This window comes from Cryptotermes secundus, unplaced genomic scaffold (genome assembly GCF_002891405.2).
Source record: "Cryptotermes secundus unplaced genomic scaffold, Csec_1.0 scaffold1276, whole genome shotgun sequence".
Classification (NCBI taxonomy): Eukaryota; Metazoa; Arthropoda; class Insecta; order Blattodea; family Kalotermitidae; genus Cryptotermes; species Cryptotermes secundus.
The window spans coordinates 13,795-35,173 of NW_019740668.1; the positions used below are offsets into that span (position 1 = coordinate 13,795).

Below are 21,379 nucleotides of genomic sequence, written 5' to 3' on the forward strand. Positions count from 1 at the left end.
TTAAAACCAAAATAGAAAGTGTTCTTCGTCGTAATGCTGGTTATTCAACATTATGCAAGATTGCAGATATACTTTCCGGTAAACTAACAACATTCGAAGATGATACAGAACTGTCACCAAACGACTTGACATTCTTCAAATAAGCTCCTGTCACTTCATGTGATGTAGAACGAAGTTTTTCCAAATACAGAACTATCCTTAGTGATAATCGGCGATCTTTCAAATTTGAAAATCTGAAAATGCATGTAGTTATAAATTGCAGTTGTAACAGTGAAAATTGAAACGTGAATAACTCAGTGAAAATTGAGACGTGAATAGCTTGTGTTCTTTTAAATGGTGTTTTTAGATAACAGAGTTAAGTTAGTGTTCATACCATGTGCACCAGTATTTGTCTAAAATATGAATGCAAATATCAGTATTAAAAAGAAAACAATGAATGGTTTAATCCAGTACGAAATGTCGAAATTCCATCAGTTTTCTTTCCTTCAGAGACATAATAGGGCTAATTTGGTAAGTAGGACCTACTATCATATATTCATCATCTTTATTCTTAAACTCTAGTAAAAGTTGTAATTAAAATTGTGAAATTTTATGTCCCATTTAATATTTAAGTTCATATTTTACACTTTTTAGGTCATATTTGACATAATTTTGGGTCATAAGTGCATGCATATATTTATAGTTTTTAGGTCATAAAAATGTGGGCCCTAGTGATGACTGTGCTACAAAGCCTAGTAACATCTACATTTGGTGCAGTGCACACAACAGGCACAAGGCACACTGTGTTAGTGTGCTGCAGTGTGGAGTAGGGTGTAACAGGACGGTTTCAATTCATGATAGTAGAAATATGCTGCGGATGTACTGTGTCTCCCTTTCCATCAGCACCTAAATAGACTACCCAGACATTTACAATATGGATTATTTCTTTCAGTAATCTGCATTGTGTTACACTTCCATCCCACTAGGAGGCTGAAGTTCAGACTCAGAACCATAAAAGTATGGAAAGCAGCTATTTCATCATCACACATACCTTCAGCACCTGGAAGGCACTCACCAAATTTCTTTATGGGACCCAAAGTTTTATTACCATGTTCATAGAAACATGTCATATTCTGTATGGATTTCTTATGTGCTGCCCATCACAGGCCTTGATTTCATACTCATAGCAGAATTTGTTGAGTCGGAAACCGGCAACCGCAGTTTCTGAGAAACTTAGCGTTGTCGTTTCTTCAATTAGCGCTGCTCCATTCAGTATCTTCAGTATGAATGTATGAGGGATATGCGTTGTTGGCCCTTGCACCGCAACATACAGGCTCAATTTAGTAAGTAACATGTGTTCAACTCAGGCTGGTAACAATTCTCGGAAATTCCGGTTGCCAGTTTCCTTGGTATGCCGTCACCCTAAATAAGGAATTAGTACTGTATATTTTTCCATATTTTGAGAAACTACTCGTACCTTCATTGGCTACCAAATTCAATGAGAATGATGTCAATAGATGGCAGCAGGAGCTGCATTCTTCTACCAGTGATACATTACGTCATCTAATTAATGAAGTGTGTATTTCTTTGAAATAAATATTTTGCTCCTGTAATATAATAATTATATAACGGACTGAAATATATGTAAAACAGTAAACGTCTAGTGCCGAATTTATATAGATTTATTGTTACTATTAATATGCGTGCCAATTAACAGATAGCAGCACAGACGCCTTTGCCCCAGTAGCAAGGAGGCAAGGAGCACGGGCATCAAGAGAAGCAATATCGGTTTGCGGCTGTTACGGTGCTTCGTAGGTTGAGGGCAATGTTAACCAGTTGAGAGAAGTGTATAGTGTTGGGGGGAATGTGAATGTGTTTTTCGTGTTGAAATACATTTTTAGTGCATCTTTTAAGTGTGGTGTATGTGTCACGTGAATCTGGAGAGCCGTTGTTGAGTTGAGTTGGATCGTTTGCTCGAGTTGGAGGTAAGGAATCTAGTGAGAGGAATCTTGCGTGAGGGTGGTCCCATCTAGCCGGCCTTCAAATTGTTTGGAGTCTACTTAACTTGGCCGGACTCGTAGACGAGCTGCGGGCTTGGGTGTGTAGTTGGAAAACGATATCGTGCCGTAATTCACGTTTTTGATAAATTCAAAGAGGCATTTCGGCCTCGCTATTTCTACGTTAAAATGTGGAAACCGTATAAACGTTACTGCAAATTATGGTCTTGTTTTGCAGTTTTTCATCATATCAAAGTGTGGCGTGATTAACAGATTAGGTCCACTATAATTACGTCTCCGGACGTAATTAGCCTGAAGGGGTTACCAGGTCAATGCCCACTCATAAAACATATGATTGCGATGTTGCAGCAGCTTCCACGTATGCATGTTATTCCACCATTGCAGAGTTCTTGGCAGGTACCGAAAACATTTGTTTCTCTGGTATGAAGCATACAGAGGTTTCTGTTGCAGAAGTCATATGCTGTTCGAGTGTTTCGTGATCTCGGGATATGATTCGATGTGACGATGCAGTGATGTCATTTCGGTGTGATGTAGCGATTTCGCGCATGAATTTGCACCGCAAACGAGGCGTTTCGTACATTTCCGAAGCGTAAGACATGCTTCCCAATCTGTAGTCAACGTTTCGAAAAAGAAAAGAAAATTAGAATGGAGGTGATACGTTCCTCCGAAACGTCGGCTCATATACGTACTACACGGCGCTGTATCTCAGAACATGGTAAATTTCGTAATTCGGATTCGTTCGTGTTAAGATCACGACTTGGCGATGGCCTAGCCAGATTTGAAACAAAGGCGGGAACAGGTGTAATAGCTCACGACGATAATTAATTTCACTGATGCATAGTCTATTTGTGCCAAAACTATAAATATACGTGTTATAAGTCTATCCAGTTCTGAACGTAACCAACTTGAATCTATTGCAGACGAGACACGGTATCGTGCATAATGTGTGCGTGCGTTTCGGCATTAGGCACGCGACAGGCTTTCTCTGTCTTCATGGTCACGGGAGGACAATGAGGCTTTGTGTGGTGGCAGGAGGAGCTCTTGTTTTAAAGTGGGATGTAGAATATCAATTTGACCTCAGTATGTAAAATTGTTACTCGCTCAGCAGTAACGAGATCTGAAAGGCGTTACTAGTAATACATGCGTGTTTGCATTTGTGTACCCAAAAGAGGCCTCACAAAGGCCTTTCATACTCTTATGTGTTAGATTACGTTCCCCCCCCTCCACTTCGCAGTTCCCGCCACATAATGAGCAGTTGAGTGGGTTGCAGGTGATTGTCACACCAAGCATCAAAATAGTGAACGGATATTTTACAATTTACATTTTGCAATGAACTCGACATTCGTTTTCGACTGAAGTTCACTGTTGCACAACAAATCTCGTAATACTGCATAAAGCCAGTTCGTTTGAAATTTACACTAGGATTCCAAAATACTGCGCCGAGTTCTTAGTGAGAGGCTTGTGCCAGGCGGGAACCAAAATACAAGTTTCAGAGTAGACCGCAAAGTCAAACTTAGTCAAAGACCGTTAGCAGGTTTTGGATGTGAAAGATACGGAAGCAAACTAACCGTTGTGCGTTCGTATTACATACTTGCGTGTATGCAGTGCACTCCATTCTAACCCGGCGCCTGGAGTGAACATGCTGCTGCTTCCATACTCAGGCGCCCTCTTCATTACACCCCCAAAGCAATAGTAATAAAGGTAGTAAGGTAGTAAAGTAAAGGTAGTAGTAAAGGTAAAGTTGCCATGTTCTTAATTAATGAAACACCACAGCACGAAGATGTATGGGGGAGTGGAAGTATAGCTCCGCCATTCTTGAATTGTCAGCTTAACGCACCTGCCGATTTACCATCCATGGCACCTATTGGATATGGGGTTGTGTGGGTTCCAAAGCTGGCCTGGACGCTGTTGATAAGTTAAAAATTGTGTGCGCCTGCCGGGAATTGAACCCCTGCCGTCCAGCCCATAACCCGTCCGTGTACTGAGTTATCCCGGCTTCCATAAGCAATAATAATACTTCATTTTTACGTGCTAACTTAGCGATAGGAGCCAGTAATAATAAATAAAAACAATTGAACTTGTTTATGGAGGAACCTTCAATGTGTCTTCTCTGCATCGTGGTGTAGGCAACCAACCGAGAAAGTTGGCTCGATCGGTGACGCTTCTGTATTCGGTGGGTGCATCTGTCCTAATCCTGCGCCGGACACGACTGACCTGTTTAAGGCTTTACCTTGTTTCCTCTGCCCTTCAGGCAAATACAGGGTAGCAGACCGCTTCCTTCCACATCCGTCAAATTCTGTGTTACTCTTCGGGTCGTTAAAATAAGCGATCCAGCCTGGTCAGATCTCACATACCCGTATTCAGTCCATACTGCGTTGAAATGCAACCGAGAATTTCCAGGACAAGTCAGCTATCCAGTCTATATTCATTTCATCTTGGAAAATAAGATTGGGCGGGGGTGGGAGGTCAGAGCCATGAATGTGTTTCCTTGCACCAGTACATTCTTACCAGATCTGGCATTGACGATTTCAGTTTGTGCATAATACTGTAAGAGGGCATCTCTCTTTTTGGATCGCCTAAACGTCTCATCTCATTGCGGTCTCATTCACGATTTTAATAAGGACAAAGAAAAATATTTCGAGTAACTTCAGTGGGAAGCTTATATAGTACCCCAGGTGGTCAGGAAATTCAAAAGGCGAGAAGCGCCGAGAGGAAGGATGCTTCTCTCTTGCATTTTAGGTTCCTGAAAGTGTAAAGTTGTTCCTGTGTTTAATTAATTAAGCACTGTGCTGTGAAGAAATGCGGGAGTGGAGGTATAGCTCCACCATTCTTGACCTCGGCACTAGATGGAGATGAGTTGTCAGCTTCGTGCCACGGCCACTTTACCCCCCCCCCAAGGGGAAGAGCTATTGGATAGGAGGCTGGGTGGATCCCAGTCGGTCTGGACGCCATGAAGAAGAGGGAAGTATCTTACCGGTACCGAGACTCGAACCTCGGCCTTCCAGTCCATAGTCCGCTGCTGTACCGAAGGGTGAATGCCAGATGCAGAGCTCTTTAATGTTATAGCAGGTCATACATATATCTACTATCTTGTTTGAAGGGGAAACAGGACTTTGAAGTGTGCCATAGCTGACTGTGGTGAGTGCTTTCCTTCGATCTCGTCCGTGTTTACATTGGAGCTCTCATCGATCAGTTACTCTGCCCAGGGGCCGCGCCATAGCTCAAGCGGTTTGTTATGCCCTTAATCCTTACGACAGGGGTGGATTGGTAATCCCACCGCTGTCTCCACTGTTACGTCGTGGTGGGGTGGGGCGTGAAGGTATCCCCACCGCTTCCACCACTGTTATGTCGAGGTGACAGGGGGGGTGGAGGTATCCCCACTGCCACCTCCTCTCTTGCAGTCACAGGGGTATGGACTAAGGAAACGTCTAAATAGCGTTCTCTATCGTTGCTTCATGGCTAGGGGCTCTCTGTTCACCGGGCTTGTCAGGAGGGCGCAGGTGCGAAATGTGGAAGGGGAGAAAATCACCACAAAAATCCACATCCTCACCCTATGCTACACTATATTAGTAAAAACACAATCAATATACAGTTATATACATTTGGAATTCTCACACTGAAAGGGCCGACTGGTGTCGGGTTACACATTACACTTGGCTACCTCGCATCACTCGGTTGATCATTCTTACGCCCTGTACACTTTTTCTAACGATCCTAACTCTAGTCCCATTGGAGGAGTTACACTTTAATAATATTACAATTATTGCGCATGGCGATAAGAGTAGTTTCCACTTACTTTGCGTTTAGTCTGCAGACGGATGGCGTTGCCGGGAGCCGAGTCGGTGTCCATTTGGACAGAGCCTACGGCCGCAAATGGCCAAAATTACTGTTAGAATAATCCCCTCCTATTTTGGGTCTCTGTGTTATATGCCTTTATTTGTGCTAACTCATTATTTTCTAGGGGGTGCAGTTCCGCCTCCAATGACGTCTTGTCTCAAGTGGTTGGCTGGGATCCTAAGGGGACACACCCCCTTCTACTGCTAAACCGTTTGGTTCACACTTTTACCTCCAAACGTCCCCCCATCACGCAAGTGTAAATTCTGTAGTTAGCAGTTCGATATACATTCAACGTCATTCTGCTGACTGTGCATTCCCTCGCGGCAAGCCAATGTCCGTCTAAAGCCATACGCAGAAATTCCTTTAACTTGTTAACCTTTCGTACATCCGCTTTCGTACCTCTTACAAATATTTCCCAAAACCAAATCTATCCTAACAAATATTTTCCCAAAAATACAAAAATGTTAATACTATGTTAACATATTACCGGGAGTCGGCCTTTGGGCCACAACACGGTTAGTCGCTGGTTTCCCATCGCGGCGGCCCGAGTTCGATCCCGGATCTGGTCAAGTGGGATTTGAGGTGTACTAAGTGGCGCTGGGACACGTTTTCTCGGAGTACTTCGGTTTCCCCTTGCCAATCTTCCTTCCACCAATTGCTCCATTCACCCTCACCTACACCTCGTGACTCAAGGTACGCGGGTTCAAACCCGGCGGAGGTCGTGGAATTTTTAAGGGCGGAAAAATTCAGGGAACAAGTCCTCCGGGAGGGACTTTAAGCCGTCGTTCTCGTGTCGTAGCTTTGCGGCACGTAAAAGAACCTAATGTCTCAAAAGGGGACCTCAGCCAAATTCAGGACATTTCCCGCCCAACAGTAGTCCCTAACGGCTCTGGTAGATGGGGGAAGCATCGAGATACCGCTGAGCCAGTAGAGGCCGAACCCGCTGGCTGAGTCGGGACTGATGGCACGCACCAGTACCGGTAGGGAATAGAGACTGGTAGAATATCACAGGGGGACGCACAATGGACCAACATCTGGTCTAAGTGCATGGGGAAACCCACCCTCTCCAATAACAATAACAACAACAACAGCAGCACCCTCACCTATCACCTAGGGCTGGTGCAATAGGCCAGAAGTGGCCGCAGTACAAGGGACTTAGTCCCACCCCACTAGCAATAAAAAAAATACTGTGTCCAGTGTCGGCTGGTGATATGGACTGATTGGGCGTGGCCCAATTAGAACCTGACAAGGAAAAGGAATTCGATAATGAGGCCGGCCCCATGCGGTTTCACTCTAGACCACCCGTCAGATATACTGATTAAAAGCGATAAAATACCTGTTTTGCGTTTTGATTTTTTTCGTAGCTCTGAGAGCTGGGCGGACGGCGCCGCTCTGCAGGAAAACGGGACGGACAGTCCTGAATGTAATGAGCTGACAGAAGCTAACATTCTTTTATATAATAATGTAATAAAATTACCCGCTTTTTGTAGAAAACGTAAACGTTTCCATAGAAGGCGAATAATTTTATTATTTGAGAGAGAGCTTCCTGTGGGTAAAGGACGGCTCGCGCATAAGGCTGACAACCCCATCGCCATCTGTGAGCCGATTGTACAGAAAATATGGGGGCCTCGACGGCCTGTTGCAGGGATAGCTTTACCTTTTTTTTTTTTATTTTAATGTTGTCTCATGTACGCCTAGGTCTTCCACGTGGTCTTTTCCCTTCAGTTTTCCCTGCTAAAACTTTGTGTTTCTTGAGAATTCCGTCTTCTTGGATGTGGCGCCGTGTAGGTCTTGTGAGAACCGACGTTTTGGAGGAAAGTATCGCCTCCATCATCAGGGTAGAAAAGTCCGCAAGCGAGAAACCAGGGTGAGCAGGTGGCTGCAGTCTGCATATAATATGGGCGAAGAGTGGGAATTACGAAGTTCCCCCCCCCCATGTAAAACAGCACGTATAGTTATAGCTGTGCAGGCCTACATTTTTGTCTTGACGTTTACTTCCTCGTACGCTATCGCTGTGAGAAAGTATTGTGATCGTGAAATATGTCCATCTCCAGATTTGAGCGGATTTAGACCTTTTGAGCCATTCATGAATAAGAAAATACGCATTTTGGTACGCTGTCTATACAAGTATGTACGTGCGCCACACTAGCGCTTGAACGGTTGTATGGATTCTGTTCATATTCGGGAGGTTGGTGCACGACGAATTTAATCGTTTATGTTCTGAGTGGGGGCCCTTCTGATGCCCCACAAAAACGTCAGTTTTCTCGGATACGTTTCTAAACGGTTTTTATTGAATTTTGTTATTTTTTGAGGGCCATATTTCTAAATAAAATGTCATGGATGGCAGCGTCTGGAAAGTAAGTGCATGAGCACTAGGGCCCCAAACGCAAAATGTCGAATTTCGCAAAACTGGCCTTACATATTATTGTTAGGTACTTAGCATCCAATAGTGATTTTTTAGACGACTGTAGCCGTCCGCCGAAGTACACCTGCCTCGCCAGTCGCTCGAGCTTGAGTTCTTTATCTCGGTACGGCTTCTTCGGATATGGGAGTGGAACACACTTCGGGGTTAATAAATCAGGGATCTCCAGAACACACCGTGTGTTGAAGTCCTAATTTAAAATTTCACACAGGGATTAATCTTTATTTTATTCCTCCAAGCTTGCCCCTCCGTCACACTTAACCTCTGCACACCAATTTGCCCCGAGCTCACTGAACATACACGCCACTCCCTAGCTACCCTCCTGTAACTCCCATTTCAACTGTCCACCTCCGCTCCCTGTAAATAACTACTCTCTCTTTGTAAGATTTGAGGCTTTCACGGCGGTGACTATGAAGAAAGCAGTCTTCTGGGATCTGGCACCGTGTATATGTGGTGTTAACCGACGTTTCGGAGGAACGTATCGCCTCCATCTTCAGGGTAGAAGAAAAAAATATATATATAAGAATCTGCAAGCAAAGAGACCGTGAGAACCGGTCGGTTCTGTTCAGTATAACAGTATAACACACGCAGTCACAGGAGCAAGACACAACAAAAGCACAACACACACACAATAGTGAAGGAGTGCTCCAACAGAGGAGAATGGGCGTGACTGGCGTAGTGAGGTGCGAAGTAGCGATGTGGAATCCTGAACAATTTTAATATTTTTAACGTTCGACATTTGTCAATATATATGATAGATATATAGTTTAGTTATTTTAATGTGAGGACAAGGCATGCAATGAACTAGTTTGGCGTGGATGAGTAAGCACCTGAAGATGGCATTATTATGCCGAAACATGTAGTGCGAGTGAGAGAAGGAGATAGATGAGTGTATGCACTGCAAGACGGTTTAAATAAATCATGGACCATTTTTATATTACGACGTTGTAAAATTAAAGTAAAGAAAGCTTCCAAGAGCTCAGAGCGTGAAGTTTGCGTTTGATTAGATCAAAAGAGATAAATAGGTTGAACACATGACCAATTAGGAAACATAGACGTAGATGAAATGATAATATTAAAGTGTGATATTTAGTCGCTGGCTTCCTACCGCGGCGGCCTGGGTTTGATCCCGGGTCTGGTGAAGTGGGATTTGTGGTGGACAAAGTGGCGCTGGAGCAGGTTTTCTCTGAGTACTTCGGTTTCCCCTGCCAATCTTCATTCCACCAAATTCTCCATCATCATAATTACCCTGGGCAGGTACAGTAGGCCAATCAGTGGCCGCCGTGCCGAGTGGACCGAGCTGGACTCCACCCTTCACTAAGCGAAAAGTGTGATATGATGAGCCGATTGTAAGGTGTACGGTGGCATTCTTTGGTGATGACCTTGGCCCAGTATCCTGATAGGCAATATGGCGGATAGGTACCGTTACGTCAGGCTGTGTGAGGAGTGCTATAACGTGTTGGGAATTCGGGTAATGCTACTATTCAGTTCAGAACTTCATGTCTTTTCGTCTGCTGTCTAAAAGCGTAAAAAATGAATTATACAAAACTACAGTTTTGCCTGTAATTGTAGTGACTGTGAAACTTGGTCCCTGACAGTAAGTGAAGAACATAAACTGAGGGTGTTTGGAATCAAGAGATATGCTTAAGTGACAGGAGGTTGGAGAAAACTGCATAATGAGGAGCTTTATAACTCGTACTCTTCTCCAAGTATAATTGGAATGATCAAGTCAAGGAGGATGAGATGGACAGAGCATGTAGCATAAAATGGGGTAAGAGAAATACATACTCGATTTTTTGTGGGAAAGCCAGATAAAAAGAGACAGCTAGAGAGGCCTAAACCTCGGTGGAGTATAATATTAAAATTGATCTTAGATAGGATGGGGTGGTATGGACTGGACTGATCTGGCTCAGGATAGGGACCAGCAGAGAGCTATTTTGAATACGATAATGAAACTTCAGGTTCCATAAAGTGTTAGGAAATTATTGAGTGGCTGAGTGAGTGGCGGCTTCTCACGAAGGTCTCAGCCTCATGGAATTAAATGGGACTGAACCGGCAGCGTGAGGAGCTTTGCAAGATCATGGAACGGAATCCTGCCCATTTATCTCTCAACAGTTATGCGGTGCATCTGCAACAAGGCCACCGCGCAGTTGCAGAGAAACATTTGCGCTGCGTTAGATTCGTTTTCTTTTAAGCAATTTGAAAATCGCGGGTCTTGTTGGTGGCCCTCAGCGGAAAGCACAGGATAAATGTAGAGCGTATTGCTTTTAGAATCTTGTTCGCTTTGATTGCAGAAAGAACAGTTACAGACCCGAAATTCTTCGTACTGTTTGCTACATACTTTCCAGAAGGTCACATTGCATATCGACTCGTCATTTGTGAGGATTCCCGCCCGTGGAGCGTTTCGTAACTGCCGTTGTTTCAGGCTTTCCGAGAAATGCGATGCTTCTTCACATCTTGTATGAAAGGAAACAATGGAATGAAACGTATCGTGCCCGGAGCCGAAGGCTTCTGTGGCCTTAACCGTTCCAACATGGAACGGTGTGACTCAGATGGGGGTTTCTATTGCTTGCCAAAAAATTGCAAGTCAGCCTTGATATGCATGTCCGGTGGTGGCTTATGCGTGGGCAGTCGTTATGACTCAGTGCACACTGGGGGGGCAGAAGCTCGTGCTTGCTAGTGCCCCAGACTCACAAGAGGCCTGTCTGGATTGGAGAGCTGTGTGTGCCGTGTAATTGTGGCCGCGCAAGGTGCCGAATGTTTCGTGAAAGCAGAGCAGGAAGTATGGCCATGTGCACATGTGCAGCGTCAGGGGGCGGACCCCGACTCGGGCCGACTTTACGTGCAGTGGCTTCAAGACCGATGGCACACAGTCCGACCAATCCGAAAAAAAAAGACTGCTCCAGTTCCTGCGTGTGCCGCGTGTTCACGAAACTGATCTGAACACGTCCAGACAGACAAGACGGTCGCATCGCACCTGCGTGCTGTCCACGCCCTAAATCGCTATACACGTTGTAGCAGTAGCTTGGACAGCGTTTATGAGGATGCAGTGGCTCTGAAGCTGTCAGATATTCTCCGAGAAGTGTACGATCTGAACATCTCATGCCAATGTGAGCTGCTGCATTGCTTGTATGTTATTAAATTAGAATGATTGCTTAAATCGAACTATTTATTAACGCATAAAAGCGCGAAGGACTTGCAGGACCACGTTACAAGGAGTAAATGTCGCTATTAGTATAGCTTTCCGAACACACGTTCAGTAAGAATTAAATTCTTTCTTTTTGTAGAGGAGCATTGTCAGGGTTGGTGGCTTGTTTATCCCACGTGGGCGTTGCAGCAACCGCTATCACCCTGCTTCTTATAATTTTCCTCGTTCGGCCCCAGAAATTAATACGCAGCTCCTTGCCCGAAGTTCGTAGCTCAATTTGCTTGACGAGCGTGGCTGGTTCCAGGGCGATCTTGCGGTGTCAGGTTGGGGTCGTCATTGGAGCTAACAAGACAGGGAGAGCCCCCCCCCCCACACACACACACATACACATGCCGTGGCCTATTGTAACATTCTTCTGGAGGTCGATGTTTGGATGTGGAGTGAGTTCGAAGGTATAAGAGGAACTTCACCCCTTGTCTAGGGGCCCGCGTGCGGCGTTTCTGTTGTTGCCCCGTATAGGGTGTTTCGTCGGGTGGTGTGGACTGTACACAACTCGGCCCACGGGTCGGCGCGCCACGTACTGTGTAGCAGGAGCTGCGTCCGTTTTTAGTTGGCTATTAAACGACGCCTTCTGTGTCGAGACTATGATGAGATGATTATTCGCCCCCGAGGACTGGATCGATTTCCGTTTTAAGGTTGTCTGGCTCGTCGCTTATCTTATCTCCCCGCGAGGAATGGCAAATAGGACGATCCTGTTCGGTATCCATGGCAACGTGCAGCACGGCGGCTGAAAGTGGACCCTTGGTTTCCCTTCTGTGTGTGGGAATGAGCTCACAGGCAAAATCGTGCCGGTGTGACGTCCCTTCATTACGTTATCAGCCTTCCGGCATATCTTCATTGCAGAACATGGTCATTGCGTTACAATTTAATATCGAGCGAAGTAGGGCTTGTGGGGATAATGGCGACCGGAGCGTGAAGCAGGAACATCGAGTGCTGAAGATTTCCAACATCCGATAAATTAAGATCTGAAATCTTAATTTCATGCATCCTGCTGTGCTGCAATATTGCATGGAAAGCAAACAACGACTCGTTGTTTGCTTTCCATGAAATACGGACAATTCTTCTTAATGACCAGGCAGCATTACACAGTTCATTAATTGCTACACCATGGGCCTCTCTTAAAATCTTCTATATAAAGTAATATCGAATTTCCCTATTGTCTATGGAAACGCACACAAAGTATATCCAACGACTGATTCAGTGTTTTTGAAAACATCATTAATATTTGATCTTGTTATAATACTTCCAATTTTTAATTTTTATATAATCTGAACATTTGTATTTTTGCATAAGAAATTTTAAAATTGTACAATTTATAGTGTTATATCCATTTTATGGTTGCAGTTAAATGGTAGATTTTTGTTGATATGTATTTGCCTGATGATGGCCGATAGTGGCCGAAACATGTAGCAAAACCACAGCTGAACGCTGACTTTGATGTTTTACTATTTGCTGTGTTGTGACGGTTCATTAAAGAGTTGTATAAGATCTGAAAGTTTGTGATGATGGTACATTAATACAAATATTATATTTCTGGACATTCAGATTCCAGTCTCCGAAACATTGTTCTTAAATAAAAGCTGGACGATGGATAATGTCCAGAAAAATAATATTTGTGTCCAGTAAATTCCTGATTCTTAATGTCAAGGGCGCTCGCTCCATTTACGGGAGGGGGTTGAAAGCGTTTTGGATCAAAATTAATTATTCCTGAATCAGTGAAAAGACTCCTCCTGCACACACGGGTTGGATGGAGTCTGGATGTCATCTTTCTGATGAGTACGTTTGCGTTAAAGGTTGACGCGGTGTAGTCTGGTAGAATGTTACCAAGGTTTTGGAGGCACGTGCCCATCCCCATCTTCGGAGTTGGAGGTGACTCGTTCTTTCGAAATGCGACCAGACTGCTCTGTGTTACATCCCAGATGCCAGGTCCCTGTGCTGTTAGTCTTAAAAAAAAAAAAGACTTAGGGTTTATTTACACACATCCGTGACGGGTCAGTGACGGCTATACACACTATTAGTATCGTTTCAGTAGTTCGAAGTCAGTGATTTTCGAGATGACAAAGTTTGGCAGTGATTGCAATAATTCTGGATGAAAGGGAAGAGGAACAGCGTGAGGTGAAAAAACGGAAGTGGGTACATGAGGTATGGGTGAATAGAGAACGTGATGGAGAATTCGGTACCCTGTATAAGGGACTAATTGATGGTGAGACGAAATTTTTTGGATATTTCAGAATGTCTGAAGATTGTTTTAACATATTGCCATAGAAGTTAATTTAAAACATCAAGACACCCGCTGGAGAAAGGCTGTAACACTGCTATAACATCTGCTTTCATTTCTTTTCCTATCGTATTCCAATGCTGGCCATATACTTTGGCTGCGATAAATCATAAAGAACAGGATAACTGCTAACCAGTTCAATAAGTTGTTCGTCATTCATTTTTCTTCACAAATATGCAAAATATCGTTGGCGACGATACACAGTGTCACGGAACGGATACGGCACTGCGCCGGAGATGTGTGGATGCGTCCGTCAAGTTCAAAGGAACTATAAGAATCATCACTGACACCGATGAAATTTCACGGAACTGACCGGACGCGGTACTGACACGTCACGGATATGTGTAAATAGACCTTTAGCAGTGATTTCTATGTTGTAACCATTTTAAGCACATTGGTAACCACGTGTACCACCCGATTCACCATTTATAAAACGTCATTTGTCCACAGCGTCTCTATGTGTTCTCGCAGTAGTTGTTTCCGTGAACAGCATTAACCGGTTACCCTTGTAAAGGAGGCTCATTGTGTTTTATATTATTTCGGAGGGATAAACGTAAAATTTGGTATCCAGCTCATTTAATTAAATAGACTATGTTACTAACAGGCGCCAGTATTTTAATAACAATTGTGGCGGTATGAAGTTGGAGACAGACTGTTGTACAGTAGACATGCTGACCTTGTGTGTCGTGGCATATCGTCGTGCTCTCCCTTGCAGCGGTGGTGCCTGTCCACCAGACTACACGATGTTAACGTTAACGTCTGTATAAGATTCATCTGGTAATCATTTGTTGTTCATTGGTAAGTACGGTACATGGTGCAGTCTGACCACGGCTGGTTTGCTTCTCAGCCACAAAATCCGGCACCGGAAGTAGACGCGAGGCTGCGCGTCGTCACGCATGTGAGGCGAATCACAAGGTTCAGTAGGAAGACGTGTGAATCGCATTGCGTTGTCCGTGCGGAGGGCATGCGAGTCCTGGAGCCTTCGGTTTTAATGCTTAGAGTAAGCCTGAGGTATGTGACTGTCATATATGTATACACGTATATATATACCCTCGCATACACCGTTACATATCATTTTCGACTTCTCGGGCAAGGCTGTCTGGCTCCATCCGTCTTTGAGTTAAATGAAGCGTTCCAACCCTCCTTGGGCGTTGTGTTTCTGATCCGCAGGTTTGTAATAACGTCTTTGAATGGCATGCTTTACATATCGTGGTTCCATAAATGTTTTACCATCAAGGAACTTGACGATTTATATATGCATTTTTCCCCCTCATGCAATGAAACAGGAGGTAGGCGCAGAATTTGGTAAAGGAAATCCGTTGCAAATGACAAGTTGGGACTCTTCCGCTTAACTCCACCCTAAGCCAGTTGCGCAAGCCATGAATGCCTCAGGTTAGAAGGAGTTCGATGCGCCCTGTCAGATACGTTATCGGTGAGATACGGGACGACTTGTTGCAGGGTGGACGCCAGAAGGGCCATGGCGAGCGAACGGGAAAGACGCCCTGACGCCGTGAGGTCGCAATCGAATGAGTCGCTGCCTCCGAACAGCACCGTGAGACCGCCGGATCTGCAATATGGACGAAGTAAGATCGCTTGTGGGGAGAGGGGTACTTATTAACACACTTCCTTTTACACTCACCGTTTTCATTCTGGGCTTGCCTTCCACAAGGCAAGGACCTGGCGTTAGTAGAGAAGTTAACAATGCACGCAAAAACATTCGGAAGTTTGTGAGAGGAACCAAGTTCGATGCTACATTAGTCCTACCAGTAGCGCTGCCGCCAGCACAGCCACGTCAGGAAATGAGTGAGATACGGCCGATCGGTTGCTTCAGGTAACACAAGCGAAGTAACAGTTAACATAGATTAAAATATGAAATTGTATGTCGAGTATAACAGATGGTTAAGAGTTCGGTACAGGTTATAACTTGCCAAATCCATGAAGAAAAACGGGAGAAGTTTGTTGGGAAACTTCCGTTTGGATGAGTTCACCCCCTCGGGCGTTTCCGGCCGGGTGTGGCCCGCGGCCTTCACCTCCGTTAGACATAGCTTTGGAATACTGCAGTGTTTGCTGTTACTGACGCGAAATTCCTTCTGTGCCTGCTCGGTGATGAGCTTTGTTGCCCGTGATCTCAATTAGTCTTGTGGTCTGTACGCAGATTGCATGAAATGAAAACGCCATATCTGTTGTCTGTCCTCAAGTTTCAGCTCCGAAACTATATCATCGGCGCGTCTTGGTCCCATATGAACCTGAGATGCAGCTTGCCAAATTGCATGTGGCATAAATTCTTTCAGTCAGTACGTTATATATACAACTCTGGTCGTACCTCACAGAAAGCACATTGCGTCTTCGCTACAAGGACCAGCCGGTTAATGCTGTTTATTGTGTTAGCACATAAGTACGCTGTGTGGGCAGAATGCAGAGTTAATGCTTTTGAAGCAGGTAGTACATATTCTTACCGCTGTGGTTTAAAGGGTTAAGATGTACAACTTTTTATCGACGTAACGAATATAAAGGTGGCAGTACCCCCACAGGCGTGTCGCAGTATGACCCCGACGCAACAGCTATGACGCAGAGGGAGGATGTCATCAAGTTCGAACAGGGCCGCATCCGGGCGCTGCAAGAAGAGCGGCTGGCCATACAGAAGAAGACCTTCACCAAATGGATGAACTCTTTCCTGCTCAAGGTAAAGCCTCCATCTTTTTATACACAAATTGAATAAAGTGAACGTATAATGGGGATGTACAGTACTTGTTTTATTGGGGGAAGAGGAATTAAATTTTGGTTCGAACTGGCCAAGTATAGCCCATGATTTACGTGAGACTGGTACAAACTGTGGTTTGAATAACGAAAGGAAGAGAGAAATCATGACCGAGCACTTCATTGACTTTTTGCATGCGTTTGCATTCCCAGAGATTGCTCTGACTTCACTGAAATAGAACAAACGTGCCATCAAAGAAAATTACTGTATGTGCTCTGGAATGTGATGCCGTGTCATCTGCCGGTAAATTTATACCAGACTGCACGGCGTCACATCACAGACGACAATTTTTATATTCATCGCAATGATAAGCTGAGATCTCACACGACGTCAGATATTCGCCCTAGGTCATTAATGGACTATGACTTAAATGGCTGGAGTTTGATGTTCAGCATAACCTGGGGGTTGGTTGTGACAGTTTGTACCCGCATCGATCCGCCTCCAAGACGAGATACCACTGCATGGCTCTGTTGTCCTCCATAAACTGCACTAGAGATCCTCAAATCAAGCAAACCATTTGACGGATTTACACGAAATTTGGTATTTCAAGTCAGCACTGAACGTTGCCACCTTACAGGGTAACAGATTGTAGCCTCATGTGTTTTGCAGGCGCGGATGGAGGTGGAGGACCTGTTTACAGACCTAGCGGACGGCAAGAAGTTGCTGAAGCTGCTGGAAATAATCTCCGGTGAGAAGCTTGGAAAACCGAACAACGGCAAGATGAGGGTGCACAAAGTGGAGAACGTGAACAAGAGCCTGGCCTTCCTGCACACTAAGGCAAGATGTGCATGAAACTTACCCTACCTTTGGTCCCATAGAACAGAAATACAGCGGTTTAAATTCGTTTAGGCACGAACCGAGATGTTTCAGGATATCATCAGAATCTGTGACGTACTGCGGCATTCTATTGCACGTCACATATCACTTCACCGTCTCACATGCAAACTTTTGTTAAAATGTAAGATTTGAGGCTTTAACGGCGGTGACTATGAAGAAAGCAGTCTTCAGGGATTTTGCACCGTGTATATGTGGTGTTAACCGACGTTTCGGATGGAGGCGATACGTTCCTCCGAAACGTCGGTTAACACGACATATACACGGTGCAAAATCCCAGAAGACTGCTTTCTTTTGTTAAAATCTTAACAGCTACACACGACACGTAAGGGGAATCACGCGCAACAACACATGGGCGCATAAACGAGGGCATACTTTGATACTATGTTCAGTGACGAAAGTACAGCAATTTCCGAAGCTCCTGTTGTTGACCATGTCGGTCGAAACATGCAGCGCACAGTGATGTGAAAAATAGTTTTCAAAAACGCGAATTACGAGATTTTGGCATGTCTGCATGTGAGATGCTGAATAAGAGTGATTAGAATTTGTTTCTGTTACGTATCTGTGCCTTATGTTATTAAGTTACGCCTACTCCAAATCCAAATGACGGGCATTAAAACTGTTTTGATGCAGGAGAAACACTGGCATTCTAGATTTTTTCTTTTTAAATTGCGATTTCCAAAGAAAGCTGTATGTTGTAGGGTACATACTGCAATCTTCGTAAATTAGGGGCAACGTGGGGGGGTTAATGCCATCCATCTGTCGGAATGACATGAAGAATATCGGGTTCGGGGTACTTTTGGATGGAATTTTAAGACCCACCTTATATTATCCGCCCATCTACGCATAGAACTTCCAAGTTATCTATTTTCGTCTGGTTTTTCCTCCAAGACATTTTGCCGTGCGCAGTGCCCCAGTGATCTCATCATTGGCGAAAGTCGGATTTGAGACGAGAAATGCGTTCGGATTCTTCTGAACGCATCAACTTATGAGATAATATTAAACTGTGTGAACTGGCTGAAAGCCGTCTGATTAGTATCGGCAATCCTAACCGCGGCGCTGGTCACTGCCCTCTGGTGCAGGTCAGCTGACGTGTGTAATGAAGCGCGCGGCGTTGCCACATGTCTACCTAACCCGGACCAACTATCCCCGAGTTCGGCTTTTTATCTGTTGAGCCCACTGCCCAGTTTGTACAAAACGTGGTATGGGCAGTGCCTGTGTTGCTTCACCTCAGCGAAACTGTGCAGTGTACCAGAATATTTTCCCGTCGTGAAAGAGAAATTGAAAATTCATTACAAAGAAGGGGGAAATTCAAACAAGGCAAAATTTCGCATTCTCACATCAGATTCTGTATATACTTTCTCAAGATAAATTCCAGCCTCTTTTGTTCTCACTTTGTTCAAAAGTTGCATGTCTTTCGTGTTTACCTTTATGTAGATACCGCCTGCTTCTCATATCCTTACTCTTAAATGAACAATACAGTTCGTCCAGTTTCTCGTTAAATTATTTCATTGTTAAAATTTACGCTAATGGTTATAGTAGAAGAGAGGATGTAGATAGAACTGGCTCAGGCTCGTGTCCAGTGGCGGCGTTTGGTACTAGCGGTGTTGGAGCCACAGGTCTGCCGCCGTCAAGAGAGAGCTAGTTAATTAGTGAGCTTTATCTTGGTGCAGATAGGTAGTGTGGATGGAACGGGCTCGAAATATTGTGTGTTGAACCATTTCAGTCACTTTTAGTTGGACTACTTGCATGCTTTTTTTTTGGCATACTCGTAAAAATAATAGATTCATGTTTTATGGGAGTTCATGCTTTTTCTGCAGTATATCGTAACGAGTAAATCATTCTGTACAGTTACGAGCGTCTGACCTTCACGTATGGAGTTGTCTGGCACGAGCAGCAGATTGATTATTTCAGGTCTTGACTTTCTCATTTCGCACCCTCCTTTGTTAAAGTCTTGAGGGCAAGGAACGTTCTCAAAGGTCGGAAACGTACGCATTATGCAACGTTGCAGTCATTGTTGAATATTCTCACGGCATTGGATTCTCGTACGTCGTTGCTCCATTCCCGCGTCGTCAATGGAAGGCAGGCTGTATTGTAGTAGGTAATGACTCTCCCACGTACTTTAATGTAGGTCATGCCGGAAGATTTCGTGAATGGCGGCGGTCTTGACAGCATAGCGTCTGAAACAAACTAAACAGTGTGATACGAAATTATCATTACTTAATTTCACGTCGTTGTACACAGTGTGTCCAGGATCCGTTAGGACTCATTTTTTAAATTTGCGCTACAGTGCCATCTGTTGGCGAGTTGTGGCGTTAAGATTCTTGAAGTTTCAGCTGTGGCTGTCTATAATTTCAAAGTGCAAGCATAGCTGCATCATGTGTTCTGACGCTCGTCGGAAAATTGCGGTTGAACAGAGCGCCAACATTCAATTTAGTTCGAAGTTAGGCAAAACAACCGGAGAAGCGTACGAAATGATGAAAAGTGTGTACGGTAGTCATTGTTTGAGACGCTCGAACATTTTTCCATTGTATGCTGTATTTCGTGACGGCAGTGAGGACATTGAAGACGCTTCACGTGCATCAAAGCCGAGAACAAGTCGCACTGAAGAAAATGTGGAAAAAGTGACCGAAATCCTTGCATCAGACAGACGTGTTTCTGCAAGACTCACCGAGGAGCTTTCGGGAATACCAAAAAGTACTGTTCATCAAATTTTTACCGAGGCTTTGGGCAAACGGAAGGTCTGTGCGCTGTTTATACAGCACGCGCTGTCAGGCGATGAAAAACATGCCAGAGTGGAACACTACAAAGACATGTTACGGTCGGCCCAAAGTGATATAAAATTTACAAAATCGATTGTTACTGGTGACAAGACATGGTGTTTTCAATATGAGCCTCTCACAAAGCGGCAGAGTGCAGCGTGGTTGAGCCCAAAGAAGCCGAAACCAAAGAAAGTGCTCATGCAAAAGAGTCGAGTAAAGACACTGCTGACCGCTGTCTTCGATTCCAAAGGAATCATTCACAAGGAATTTCTGCCAGAAGGTCAAACAGCGAATTCTGATTATTATCTCTGAGCCCTCAATCGTTTGTGGTCGAGAATTCTTCGAATTCGACCTGAGTATCGAGAGCAAGGTTCCTGGTCGCTCCTCCACAACAATGCCCCACCCTACAAATCGAAGATCGTGCCCGATTTTTTGGGGGGGGGAGGCAGGAAAGGGATCACAGTCCTTGATCATCAGCCGTATTCGCCAGATTTGACTCCAGCAGATTTCTGGTTGTTCCCAAAAGTTAAGTTGGCGATGAATGGAGACCGTCACGACACTATCCAGGACATCCAAAAGGAATCTACCGCAGTTTTAAATGTGATTCCACAAAAGGAGTACAGTGACTGTTTTCCAAAACTTTTCAATTGATTCCAGCTATGTATTGATTCAGAAGGAGACTAGTTTGAATAAAAAGAGTGAAATTTTGAAAATAATTCATGTCTTGTATTTTTAAGGAACACAGTCCTAACAGAACCTGGACGCACTGTGTATGTACAGACCCAGACTGTGTAGAACAGGACAGAAGCTTGTTCAGGTTTATTGTTTATTTCATCGGTTATTACAGTGTCAGTTTGATGGAATGTTAGGCTGATAAATTGAGAGTTGCAATACTTGGAAGGGGAAGCGGTCTTGTCCCTTTCAAAACGTATGGAGAGAACGAGGAAAGTTGCGGAAAATTTGGGTGTAATTCTCTTCCCACATTTTAAAACATATCAATGTTATGCCTAACGAAGATATACGTGTACATGGATTTTTAGCTGGTTATGAACACCATGAATATTGTTGGATCACATGGACTAGGAAGACGGAATCACAGAGGTCAAATGCTTATTGACTTTTGTGAACGAAATGGATTGATTGTTACCAACACTTGGTTCAAGAAGCCAAAGAGAAGAATTTACACATGGAAGGCACCTGGGGATTGGAAGAGGCATCAGCTGGACTACATCCTTGTGAAACATCGATTCAGAAACAGTGTGAAGGATGTGAAGACGCTTCCT

General features: G+C 44.4%; 1 protein-coding gene and 1 long non-coding RNA gene across 6 annotated transcripts in view; one reads left to right on the forward strand and one right to left on the reverse strand.

Moving 5' to 3' along the window:
• LOC117282957 overlaps positions 1-5,881 on the reverse strand; it is a 19,655-nt gene extending 13,774 nt beyond the window's left edge. The window contains exon 1 of the long non-coding RNA XR_004513917.1: positions 5,794-5,881. This is a non-coding gene — a long non-coding RNA (uncharacterized LOC117282957). The remainder of the gene's footprint in view (positions 1-5,793) is intronic.
• The window catches only part of LOC111872582 (spectrin beta chain, non-erythrocytic 2), a 101,890-nt gene continuing 82,236 nt past the window's right edge, over positions 1,726-21,379 (forward strand). For 3 of the 5 annotated variants that reach the window (XM_033754755.1, XM_033754756.1, XM_033754757.1), the window contains exons 1-4: positions 1,726-1,964; positions 15,201-15,325; positions 16,274-16,425; positions 17,110-17,277. In XM_033754755.1, coding sequence (XP_033610646.1) covers positions 15,220-15,325; positions 16,274-16,425; positions 17,110-17,277 — 426 coding nt within the window. In that variant the 5' untranslated portion in view covers positions 1,726-1,964; positions 15,201-15,219. Of the gene's footprint in view, positions 1,965-15,200; positions 15,326-16,262; positions 16,426-17,109; positions 17,278-21,379 lie in introns of all 5 variants that reach the window. The other 2 variants (XM_023866647.2, XM_023866646.2) reach the window with 2 other exon arrangements.